The sequence below is a fragment of the Pangasianodon hypophthalmus genome, chromosome 5, assembly GCF_027358585.1.
Source record: "Pangasianodon hypophthalmus isolate fPanHyp1 chromosome 5, fPanHyp1.pri, whole genome shotgun sequence".
Taxonomy (NCBI): domain Eukaryota; kingdom Metazoa; phylum Chordata; class Actinopteri; order Siluriformes; family Pangasiidae; genus Pangasianodon; species Pangasianodon hypophthalmus.
In genome coordinates this window covers 18236026-18249352 of record NC_069714.1, presented here as the reverse complement: position 1 = coordinate 18249352, position 13327 = coordinate 18236026, and the positions used below count along the sequence as shown (strand labels likewise).

General features: G+C 36.4%; 1 protein-coding gene across 3 annotated transcripts; it reads right to left on the bottom strand.

Annotated features, from left to right (window-relative positions):
- Positions 1 to 942: 942 nt before the first annotated feature.
- On the bottom strand, positions 943 to 7751 carry hnrnpa3 (heterogeneous nuclear ribonucleoprotein A3). 3 transcript variants are annotated; one of them, XM_026912722.3, is made up of 11 exons: positions 7626 to 7751; positions 6165 to 6287; positions 5880 to 6026; positions 5477 to 5687; positions 5305 to 5394; positions 5095 to 5166; positions 4939 to 5001; positions 4544 to 4693; positions 4166 to 4297; positions 4005 to 4076; positions 943 to 3917 (listed from the first exon to the last, which is right to left on the bottom strand). In XM_026912722.3, the coding sequence occupies exons 1-10, from the start codon at positions 7629 to 7631 to the stop codon at positions 4021 to 4023; spliced, it is 1050 nt and encodes a 349-aa protein (XP_026768523.1). In that variant the 5' UTR covers positions 7632 to 7751; the 3' UTR covers positions 943 to 3917; positions 4005 to 4020. The 3 variants fall into 3 exon arrangements, with proteins under 3 accessions (XP_026768523.1, XP_053090603.1, XP_026768526.1); XM_053234628.1 differs by having other exon boundaries at positions 943 to 2686; XM_026912725.3 differs by having other exon boundaries at positions 4020 to 4076.
- Between the last annotated feature and the right edge of the window lie 5576 nt (positions 7752 to 13327).

Here is a 13327-nt window from a genome sequence, read left to right as displayed (position 1 = left end):
CCTACACACATTATCTTTGAAAATCATGTCCAGCCCACAGCAGCCCTTCAGAAGCCAGTAACCAAACTGAACAAACAGGAGTGGCTGCTTCAAGGACATGCTATGAACATGACTGCTGTTAACACAAAGAATAGCAGGTTAATGCTTGACTGATCCACTTTAGCTAATGTACTGCTGCATATGATAAATTACAATTTGAGTTACGCAGCTACATCTCCTAACATCTCGTCTATTTTAATCTGGATCAAGTACAGCTCCAGTAATTCATAACATTGTTGCCATGAACTTGATGCGGGACTAAAGGAATACTTTAGCAAAAATAATACATTTACACAATTTTACATGTCAGTTGTGATTGCTTCTTTAGTTCTTCACCGGAACAGACGATTATGTAGCTTAAAAATAATGGAAGTCTCACACAGAAATTCTTTTAACTATAAACACACACTGTATGCCTTCAGTTTTCAGTAATGTCACACAGGTAGCTTTTGCAGCTAGTTTTAGGACACAGCGTAATCTATAAAAATGAACAAAACTACACAATGTAGCTGAATGCTGTAATGATATTTGGGAAGCCCTTTTGGACATCTTCCAAGATGTGAACTTTGGAATCCATTTGTGTAAGAGTGTTGTTTGTGGTCATATCGCAGACACACAGTAGTTTGGAATGTACTGAAAAGCTCAAAGATATTTGGATGATTCATTTCATGATATCATTTGAGCACATAAGTGAAGATTTGGGCACATATTAAAATGATTTTGGGTGAGATGGACATTACTTTTCAGGAACATTAACCTCGTAACCAAAGAAGCAAATATCCTGGCTGACTGATTACACTGGATGGCAAATTTTCTCATGTAGGTGAAAATACACATTGAAAACTTGCACTGAACATGTTTTAAACGACATTACATTAAATTATAAAAAGGAGGACGCTCAGAGATTTGTAAAACATCTTTATTTAAAAAAAATTAAAATTTCAACTCACATTCATACACATCTAAATATTTTAGAAGAAAAAATGCTGTGAAGTATGTGCTGCAGAATTAGGTGTGTAAAATAAAAATTAATATGTAAATATATGAATATAATATTATTCCTGAGTAAAATATATCCTCCCATAACCACATAAATAAGAAACACATTCATTACAGCAATAGTCTGATCTACAATAATGATGCTGAATAATATCTAGGCCAAATATATTTAAAACACTTAAAATCTCACTGGGAAATTCCGTCTCCATAGTAACCTATTTGGATAAAACGATCACTTTATATTTTACACAACATGGCCAAACGTTTCCGGACACCAGACCATTAAAGCAACATGTGGTTCTTCCCCAAGCTGTTACCACAAAGTTGGAAGCACACAATTGTATTAAGATTTCTATTATATAGAATTTCCTTTCACTGGAACTAAGGGTGACCAAATCTGTTCCAGCATGATAATGCCCCTGTGCACAGAGCAAGGTCCATTAAGTAGCCCGCAAAGAGCCCTGACCTCTGAACACCGTTGGGATGAACTGGAACAGCCCCAGGCTTCCTCGCCCAATACCAGTGCCCGACCTCACTAATGCTCTTGCGGCTGAATGAGCACAAATTCCCACACCCACACTTCAAATTCTAGTGGAAAGCCTTCCCAGATGAGTGGAGGTTATTATACCAGCAAAGGGGGAATAACCGCAGAATGGGATGTTCAAAAAGCACATGTAGTGCGTGATCGCCAGGTGTCCACAAACGTTTGGCCATATAGCCTACCTTTGGAAGTGGAAGTGATCAATATTCTATACATCTAGGTATATCAGTTTTTAACAAACCTTTTCAGAGTTAACAGGCATAGTGAGATACCTGCTACTGAGTTAACTTGAAGAAATTCAAGTAAAGAAATGTAAAATAAAGTGCTTAGGACTTGAAGAGGATGTGGCTATTTGGCTGCCACTACTTTCTGATTTTAATGTGCAGGCCTATTAGTAGTATCAAATTAGAGTGTACTGCATACTTTTATATCATATTTTGTACTTTCATTCTACTCATTTTACTGTTCTTATTTTCTACACTACATTGTTTTTCAGTCATGGTCCCATGTCACTACTGCATTATTAATTAGTTGGAAAATTAGCTCAGGTATACTAAAGCAGGAAAACATTTAATTACTCTAATAAAATACTCAAAGTAATTCTGAAACTTTCAGATTCTATTTGCACACTGACCTGATTGCTTTTGTGGGTGAAATAATTGTTAATTTCACTGGCATGTATCCAAAATACCTGAATGCTTTCAAACTATATTGCAGAAATATAGTAAAAATGATATAGAATACTTAATCACTCTGAAACCCAATAACCCTAACATTTAAAATTTCAAACAGATGCAATCTATGAAAAGCATTTAATCTTCAATTGGAAAGATATCTTGTGTAACTTTTAATTAAAAGCTACCATCAATTTTTATTCTGTAATGTAATGTAATAAAAAAGAGAAGCCTTAAATCAACAGATTCAGCTATGAAGCTAAATTACCTAAAGTCTAAAAACTCAGGTAGTTTCTAGCTCAGGCTGTCTGTGGATATGGAAGGATACTGTAAAATTTTCCACACATATTTTGAGGAATTAATCTTACCCATCCAGACCTTTCGCTGAAAACGTGTCATACAAGATTTGCTGAGCAGCCGCTTCAGTTTCAATCTGTAAATTAAGCAGAATGGTTACTCTTACCTGGTCCTAAGACAAGTCATTTCCTTCTTCTTCTGCTGTCTCTTATTCACCTGTGTCTCAAAAGCCCTCATACTCACTCCCCTTCCTTTGCTGGCTAGCATTGGCTGTCACATCTCTTGGGTCCAGGTACTCGCTAGCCTTTCTTCACTAGCGTCAGCTGCTCTTGGACGTTAGGCTAGTTTTGGAAAAAAACAGATGCTAGCTTTCTGGTGTGACACCTGATGGCTTTGCTCCACAGACTTGGCTCTTGATGCTCCCTTGTTTTTTCTCCCTCCTCTTTTCTGACACAACTCGCTGTCTGGTCCAGTTGAGGCTCTGTCTTACATCCACACTGGGTAACTGAGACCTGTTTGGTGGCCTTTGGCTAGATCTCGATACCCCTTTGCTCATATATAAGAGCAACATGTATATTAACACCAAAAAATGTTGAAATGTCTGGGTTCATTGGCTACACTTCCATGAGGACACATTCAACAAACACTCAAAACTGCACTTTCTTCCAGACTCAATGATCCACTAAACTTTGATTAGGGAATTTTCTACATTTTATTTAATCTGGTTTCTTTTTTTCACTTTTCAAAGTAGTTTAACAATCTAGACTTCTGTTTATACAAATGGATCTGTTACATGCCCTCCAATCTGACAAGTCTATACTGCTTATAACTTTTTTTTGCATACAACGCAAGACAGCACAAACACACTAACAGAAAATTACACTTGACACTGATGAGCATCACTGCCATGAAACTAAAACATTACGGTAACCAAAATTGATACCATAGTTGGCAGCTAATTTGTGACTTTTTAATAACAAAATGCCTATAAATCTAATAGTCTAAAGAGAAAAAAATAGTCTTAAGACCATATAATTCAGAAGCTTACTTCAACATCTACGACACTTGATATAGCACTCTGAAAAAAAGCGAAGGGATTTCGGAAATGGGAAAAAAAAAACGAGAAGGGGTAAAAATCTAGCAAAGAAGATTAAAGGAATGTACATACACTGACACATACTAGGTCATGAGTACCTGGCTACACCCTTGCTCATTGTAGCTAGTGGAAACAGTCCTTCTTTATGTCTCCATTTTTAGTGCTCTGACTAGCAGGTCCTGGCTTTCTCACAGTAACCTGCTGCTTTCCTGACCTCTCCTCTCATCTCCTCTCCACTCATCTCATCTCCTGCTAACTGTCCACCTGAAGCCTGTTGAATAGATACAGGATAAAACAAATAATTATTCTAGGTCAACATATCTAAGACTCATTAACTAGAGTATTAAAGAGAACTTACCATAAATATACACACTTTAATATCGCCTTGACCCATAGCTGCCGCCGCCACCACCCCCTGATCCATAGCCACCTGAGAACATAAAAAGAAAACATTTTTGTCCACCTCTCATACGACATGCTATAGGTACTGTATAGAGCAGTCTGGGCGCAATCTTTTACCTCCATATGGTCCACCTGAATTTCTTCCTCCATAGTTATTTCCTTTCATGGGGCCATAGTTTGACTGCTGTCCCCCATAATTACCAAAGTCATTGTAGTTTCCTCCTCCGCCTCCTCCACCACCAAAGTTCCCTTAAAAGTCAACATAAAAGATGCTTAGGTGACTTTCTAAAGGAGCTAATAGAACCATGTGAATTTACAAAGCAAATATACAAAGCAAAGCTATATACAAAACATTGGCTCTATATCAAGTTGATTCAGAATGAAAATAAATGTCCCGCGGTGAATAACAACTCTGGAAAAGATTTCATCAGATGGTATAGTTGACCTCAGTGCTAAACTGCCTTGGCTGCAATAAACTGCCCTGTAATATCTTACCGCCAAAGTTGCGTCCATCGCTGTAGTTGTCATATCCTCCTCCATAACCACCGCCTCCTCCTCCCCCTCCTCCCTGGTGACCGTAACCAGGACCTCCTCCAAATCCTCCACGCCCACCACCATAACCCGGGCCACCGCCATAGTTCCCACCTGAACACACAAACACCACACACTTTGCTGCTGGCCACCTCATCGCTACCTCACAATAAATCTATCAGGTTTTAATGGGAGCTACTGTAATCACTAGACTTATGATTGCCTATTAGTGCTCAAATAATCTAAATCTGAATTCATGCTGAGTGTGCATCGAAATTAATATATATTTTTTTTAATAAACGGCAATACTTTAACCCATATTTCCCTAATTGAAATGATTACGTTGATGGAAAGCTTACCATCTCCACCAAATCCATCATAACCATCTCCTCCATAGCCTCCTCGGCCTCCTCCATAGCCACCTGTGCATAACAACACAGATGTTTGTGGACTTTCTTCCAAATTATACAACACAAAAGGATGGCTATGACTTTACAGCCAATTTCTTTTCTTACCTCTACCAAAGTTGCCACCTCCAAAATTGCCTCCTCTGCCCATGAAATTACCTCCTCCACCACCACCACGATCTAAGACAAAGAAAAAACATGAGATAACATAAAATAATTATTATGTAAATAATAACAATAATAATAATAATAATAATAATAATAATAGTTTGATTGGACTTTAACAAATCTCCTGGTTATGTTTTACATGGTACTTACACCTCTGGTTAGAAACTGCCTGCATTTCCTGTTTAGGTAGTGCTTTCCTGACTTCACAGTTATGGGAGTTTATGGTGTGGTATTTCTGAGCTGGAGAGAAACACAAACTGGAATTTTAAATTTCTGTATGTCAGCAAAATAACAAGAAAATAAAAAAAGCATATTCCCTTACCTACAATTTTATCCACAGTGTCATGATCATCAAACGTTACAAAGCAGAACCCTCTCTTTTTGCCCGTTGATCGCTCCTCCATAATGTCAATGCTCTCAATCTTTCCATACCTCTCAAAGTATTCACGTATATGATATTCTTCAGTGTCCTCCTTAATCCCACCAACAAAGATCTTTTTCACTGTCAGGTGGGCCCCTGGTTTATTTGAGTCCTAGATAATGGAAGAAATATTATGTTAAAACATTTCTAATTATACAATTACTGCAGATTTTATATGAATAAGCAATTTTATACGAATAAATATTATTTTTTAATTTATCTCTGAGTTTTATTTGTCTTCGAACTACGTGAGCCAAACACAAGACAAATCTTCATTAATACGAGCAATGGTTTATGATCATACCTCACGGGAAACTGCCCGTTTAGGCTCAACAACGCGACCATCCACTTTATGGGGTCGAGCTGCCATGGCTGCATCCACCTCACCTACACAGGAGTATGTTACAAAGCCAAAGCCCCGCGACCGCTTGTTCCCTGGATCCCGCATCACCTGCACAGAGAAGCGGTCAGTAAAAGACTGCAGTCCTGATACAGCCATATGAGTGTTCTATGAAACTATCACAAAGTTTTTGTAATACTGTACAAAAAAAAAGTGTTAAGTATTAAATAGCACAGTAATGTCACTAACCACACAGTCTGTGAGCTTTCCCCATTGTTCAAAGTGAGCACGTAAGCTGTCTTCTGTTGTCTCGAAGCTTAGACCACCAATAAACAGCTTCCTCAGCTGTTCTGGCTCTTTGCTCTCTTTACCCTGTTTACGAGTAAACACAACCGATTAACACATTATGATTAAAGATGATAATCATCATGCATTATGACAATAATATATACACACACACATTATATATATATATATATATATATATATATATATATATATATATATATATATATATATATATATGTACATTTTTTGTAAATAAATGTTGTTACAGTGCTGGAAATCTCAAACTACTATGATCAAAGCTTTATGTTTAGGATTAATTTCTTATAGTTCTTAGCCGATTTCACTCGTCCCTTGAACTGAACGGAAATTTGAGGAATAAAAAGCTCTATGGCTGCAATAAAAATACAAAATATTGTACATATTTACACAATGATCCTGATATTTGATTAATTTTTTTTTTTTTTTTTTTTTATACAGTTCATGGGTTTCCTAGCTGGTTTGAGAGAAACATTAAGGAGTGGGAGAAAATAATACTAAAACAACCTCACTGGATACCCACACACGAGCAAGACCATATCATCATCATCATCATCATCATCGTCAACATCATCATCATCAACAACATCAACAACAGCACCTGTCATACACACTGCAGCTCGAGATGTTTAAAATCAGCATTTCCCTGCGCAGCTGCTGTTAGCGCACACGTATTCATATGCAGTACATGGAGCTAGCTGTTAGCCTTTTTTATTCGGGTTAGGATGAAGGAAGGAAAAACAGTTGTATTTCATTCAGCCTGCAGTTAAAAGCCCGCACCACGCAGCGAGCAGCACGCTACAGCCGCAGCGAGCTCTGGAATGTTCCAAGCGCCTTCTCTCTCAAACGCCATTTTACAGCTCTTTCCTCCATGTTGTTAGCTATTTCTCTCACATTTAGAGTCACCGCTGGCGTGCTAAACCGAAAGAAAAACTCCACAGTAACATTAAATACAATATAACATGCCACTTGACTAACATTAGAAAACAGATTATTAAAAAATTATATATTTACGTTGTCAGTTAGCTAACTCGCCGGTCGTTCAAGTAAACCACATCCTGCATAAATTAAAGCCTGAGGCTTCTTCATTCCGTCTTTATTTCAAAACTAAACCCGACTCATAACATTTCCCTATAACTTACTTATCGCTAAAAGAGCACAATATTAAATATACAAGCTGGCAAAAGAAAAAACATGCAACTGACAGGACACGATTAGTTACGGTTTGACAGCTAAGCTAGCTATCAAACATGCTAGTCAGAAATGCATGGCTACGTAGCTTAAAAAACATTTATGATGCAATGCATAGAGTTTCTTGTTAATATTTTGTATATGCATAAAGCAATACGAACACAATGTCAGTTAACCTGAGTAAGCTGATATTACCTCCATGTCGCAGTGTCTGCGCCCCACCTATCTGACACAAGATGGAAATATGGCGCTGCCCGCCGGCTGCCCTTTCCACTACACACAGCTGTCCTCGTGTCCCAAACGGCGCCCTAAGCCCTTGCGCTACGCTTCCAAGTCAGCACTTTAGTGACGTCAGCTCTATACAGTACTCATGCAATCTTCGAGTCATCGAGGGTGCAGAGGTTTAAAATCCAAGAATTTGGGACACAGCCTTTACGAAGGCGCTGGGTCATTTACGCCCGTGCACGTTTGTGCAGATGCTTGTACCACTTTCCAACTGAATGAATGAATGAATGAATGAATGAATGAATGAAGTCTGGTCAGTAACTCCAGAACCAGAATAAATAAATGCATGAATAAACAAACAAACAAAAAAATATTAAAAATCGATTAATAATCCTGCGAAAATAAATGAAACAAAGAACAAAAAAATAAAAATTATTATAAATTATATTTATTTTTATAACATTGCTTTTATTTTTATTTTAAAAACAGTATTTCTGTATTATTTTTAAATGTAAATTTTTATAAATTTGGTATTCATTATTTCCATATTTACTTATTTCCTTAATAGTCATTTCCTTGATTTCTATTTGTTAATTTTCAGATTTATTTATGTCCTTGATCTTGTATTTCTCTATATCCTGTATATTCTTGCCCTTATAATAATGTGCAAATATCATGTCTTATCTCAGTCTTTCCTTATTCCCACTGATTTACTGATCAGCTTCTGTAGTTCGACTGTACACACCTTGGCCCAACACTGGTTGTTTCAGCATGTGCTAGTACAGGCCATGATTGCCATTCTTTGATACAGGCAACAAACAGAGAGATCTGCCGCTTGGCTGATCTGGCTAAAATGTTAGTCTGCCTTATTGGCTACCGATTACTGATTTAATGTGAACTATAAACAGGCTTCAGTTTGCTGCAAAACAACACTATTCTCATTTACATATTCCTTGGTCAGCACTTCACTTTGTTAAATGGGGTCTGAACCTATGATTTCTGTAGCTCTATAACTGCAAGAGACATCAAATTATCTTCATCCACTGTTAAGCAATAAAGTTTTAGGTATGTACTTTTAGATTCCATCCTTTTACAACTTAAGACCCACACAGTCGTCCCAGCTCTTAAAAATGCAATTACAGTTGTAACACAATAACTGACACTGGTAATCAGAGGAAATAAACAAATGCAGCTTCGTAATGAACGAACACTGATTAGGGAAGGAGCTGCCAAAACATGCAAGGACATGACACAATTGAGAGCCTCAGCAAATGCAGCCTCTCTGGATTCTCTTCCCATTTTCTCTTAAAAGGAAACTTTGAGGCCCTGTGTAGTTCGTTCCACTATTCTCCTTGCAGTGACACCCCTGCATATGCTACCCTGTAGGTAAACCAGGGCTGAACCAAAAGAGCCCCAACCCTTGGTTAGCTAATGGTGAGACAGAGGAGTGTATTCTGCATCTATTAATCCACAATACATATATTTGGTTAACCAGCATCTTTTTAATTTACTAGATTTACTGGTATTTCTCAGTCAGTTTGGAATACTTAGAAATAGTCTAACGTTATCATTTACTGTGTGTGAATTAAGACACAGCTTTAATGTTGTTCTCTGCTGTGAAGAGCCACATTTGATAAGACTAATGTCCTTGATGCCCAGGATATTAGTATATATATGTGCAGATATTGTATCTGCTCAGCCTTCACTTCTGCTCCACAGTAATAATGCACATAAAATCTATTTTACTGCACACTATCATACAACTTCATGTACTGCCCAGCCTTTGATTTCAAGCCAACCATCTTACAACTGGGCATAAATTCAAACCTTCGAGTGAACCTTGAACTCAGAAGGAACTGCCAATGATCTAGCTTTAATCCTACTATAGTGTTCATTCTTGCATTTCATAATTTGCCTCAGAAAGTTTTATCACAGGGTGTAGACACAATCCTAGTTTCTTGAATACAAGCATTTGGATTATTGGCTATGTTTCTGAGTAACAAGTTAAACACTAAACACACCACCATATCTTGGTGGTAATTATTATGAGTTCTGCACAATTGCTAATGTTATATATTAAAGAATTTTCAGATTATTACTATATTAGTTACAGAGCTGAGCCACTGAGGTCCATGTATAGGCAACCTTAACGGTGTAGTTAAACTGGTGTTGAGTTTTTGGGGTCACAGCAGTTCTACTTAAAATGGTGCCTTGTGCCCCCTGCTGGCTGTGGAACCTCCCTTTACCAGGATTTATAAATCACACTGACGTTTACTTATTTACACACACACACACACACACACACACACACACACACACACACACACACAAAATCAAAGTATTACCTTTGTTTGTGTGTTACTGTAACAATAACAATACAATACATATCAACAATCATATATTTTTTCTCATTTGTTTAGCATTTACAATTTATAGGTACAGAGACACTCATTCAAATTCTTTAAGCCTAACATCACAAGTAATGCGGTAAGTAAAATAAAAGTCTGCATGACACTATACCTTGTTCCCCTTCAGGATCCTTCCCTTCATGTGTTTGTAATGTGAGTCAGTTCAAGTCATAGCAAACTCCTTTAAATTCAGGACTTATGGCAAGTATAGCAGGATACTATACTTCATATAGAATATCACTGAATTGGTCCCAACCTTTGTTAAGAGATTATCCACAGATTACAATGATCTTGAACATTATTTCTAATTAAAAGCAGCTAAACAAAATGTTTTCCTGCAGATGGTGCTATAACTCTGTGTAAATGGGTATATTAATGCATTTTTAAAGAATTCTGCTAAATAGACAATGAATAAGCCTATATATATATATGCTAGTGTCATTATCATGACTCTATAAAAGAGTCTGATGCTATCAGTGCATTAGTTTGATCTGTGAACTTTAGCTTTTGTAAAATGTCACAAATTAGTGAATTTGTGTATTGTAGTTTGGGGAGCAGGCATCAGCGTGTATTATTTCAGTGTGATCCTTGAGTAAAAAAAAAAAGAAAGCTAAAATTCTTACAGTTGTTTTCCCTTTTACAAAAGGTAACATCAAACATCATTAAATTATCACTAAACATGAAATTTTAGATACCACTGAGAATACATGTACTCACGTTTTTGCCAGGGTAAACAGCTAAGTGTATAACTAGATGAGTAAATAAATCATATTTCTTGTACTGTGATAAAACTGTTTAATAGATTTTGATGCATAGGATGTTCCAAACATGTTTGTTCCAGCACATTTACTCCTTAATTAAACATAGCATTTAATGACTCCGTTTACTGTAGTGCTTTAAAACCCTTTAACTCTTAATTATGCACCTGCACTTCTGTGCCATCTAGTCATAGCTGCTTTTATCTTTTTTATCTTTCTTTTTTTAAAGATATGACCATAATAAGAGCATATTCTTTTCAAAGTTGTTTCCAATGTGGTCTAAGACCTATTAAAATAACATGTTTTTACAACATGATGTTATGATAATGCTTAACATTGCACAAAATGACCAGTAAAAATAAAATGAAGACAGCACCGAGGTGAGGAGCTAAAAACTAAGGGTGAAACACAGTTGTCTGGAAAGGAGACTAATAATACTCAGCATGAGGATGTGTTTAAAACCAGACCAGGTAAAGGTATGCAAACAATTCAGCGGATGTCTATTTCTTATCTTGCACACTCAGACACATGGGCCTTAATATTACTAAAAGCTTGCTTTGCATGATGCTGCCCAGAGACAAGCCTAATTCCAGAAGGCATAAGCATTTACTTCAGTCTATTTCTGTCATTAATACCACAGTATTTTGGTTTATTATCAATTCTTTTAAAATGTCATAGTCATTTTGGCAGAAATATATTTACTTTCAAGAAAAAGATTGTTCACATTTTTTAAACCTATTGCTTGCAGTGTTTTGACATTGATACATTAAGCTTTTTCAGTCCTCCCCACTCACAGATCTGCCGATGCCTTTATCCAGGTGTCATCTAGTTTGTTCTGGGGGCAGTCTGTGTTTTAGGACAGTGTAGTAGTGTAGGTGTGTGCTGTACAAGGTCTGAAGTGTATATTGATTGATTTTTGAGAAGTTCTCCTTACTGCAACCCATGGCCATGTCTGCAGTGCGGCTGTTTGTCTCACACCTTTACTCTTAGTGCTCAGAAGTGACAGTGTGCCGACACAGAGATATTTCATAACCCACACACAAACTGACTTATAGACACAAACATCTTAACATCTTATTGCAAACTTTTACCCTCACACATTCATATGTATATATATATATATATATATATATATATATATATATATATATATATATATTGCCTAACACAGATGCTTACAATTTGGCTAGTTTGATGTTATTATTTCTATACGTGGAGCGGAACTGGATCTGGTCAAGTTTATTATAGAATATGTATTACAAAGCATTATAACAATTGTACCATAAGTGTATTATAACAGATTATAGTCTTTTTCTGAGTTTCAGCAAGGTATTTTGTGCAGCTTTCCTTGGTGTGGAAAATAAGTGAATCTCAATTATGTTGGATTGAGGAGATGATAAATATCTAAAAGATAACTTATTTTTTAATTTTTTATGTTTTTCTCAAAATGTAATTGTTTCCTGTGCATTAATTTTTACTAATATTACACAGAAAATATTGCAAGCAAGAATATCTTTTTGGATCACCCCAGCTTGTGTTAGAGACAGTCAGAGCAAATAACATTTAATTCAGTTATCCGACAGCTAGGCATCAGAGTCATGGGCCAACCAGACCTCCATATCACAAGATTTCTTTTTTGTTAATCTTTTTACAGCTCAATTCTAATTCTAATTTGATTTACTTGTGATGACTGGTTCATTTTCACTCATCACAAGACAAATTTCTTTCCATATTAAGTACATTAAATATATGCATATGTAAAATGATAAAAAAAGGGACAATAAATAGTTGGTAGTAAAATTGTCTATAATTATTTAACAGGCTTGCCCAACTTTAATTGGCCTACATCATTCTCCTGATTTACCCTTTCCTTTGTAAAGAGAATTTATCTACACTTGTCACTGTTTGGCAGAAAAATGTATGACGTAACCCACTGATCAAATGGTGGGCAAAGTGTCATCTTTTCTGGGTTTAAGACAGCACTTAAGACAATAATTAACCAAAGTTTTATACCTCGCCCAGAAATCCAAATGATATTTTGCAGTCTCTATGCCTCACCAGGGCCTGTCAGCTGAATGTATAGATAAATCTTAATGAGGAGGAGCAAGCAAGCAATGTGCTCTTCATCAAGCAAAAGCTGATGCAGTAGTGTGATACAGTAGTGTGATGTTGTTTTATTTATTTTTACACATAGTGTGTGGTACTGATGCAGTTCACAGATATTGCTTTTGTTGCACTCTACCACCACATCTATAACACATTTTTATGTACTGCAACAAAAGCTGCAGATGAAGCCTTCAAAATGACCAGCAAAGGAAACAGCTGAAATTCCTTTTACATGTGTATTTGCAACACCAGTAGATGGCACACTGTGAGACTCTGGACTGAATTCCTCTAAAAATCACTTCTGTGCTAATTTAATATACTGTAGAACATCTTGTAAAATTATACAGTAACATTTTTCTCACAAAATATCATTATATATTATTGTAATATATCATGCATA

Excerpts from the sequence above, each read along its gene's own strand:
- hnrnpa3 (XM_026912722.3), bottom strand. Across the intron at positions 5,167-5,304 it reads GGCAGTTTCTAACCAGAGGT|ATCGTGGTGGTGGTGGAGGA; the intron begins GTAAGTACCATG and ends TCTTTGTCTTAG. Across the intron at positions 4,077-4,165 it reads TTCAGGTGGACCATATGGAG|GTGGCTATGGATCAGGGGGT; the intron begins GTAAAAGATTGC and ends TTATGTTCTCAG.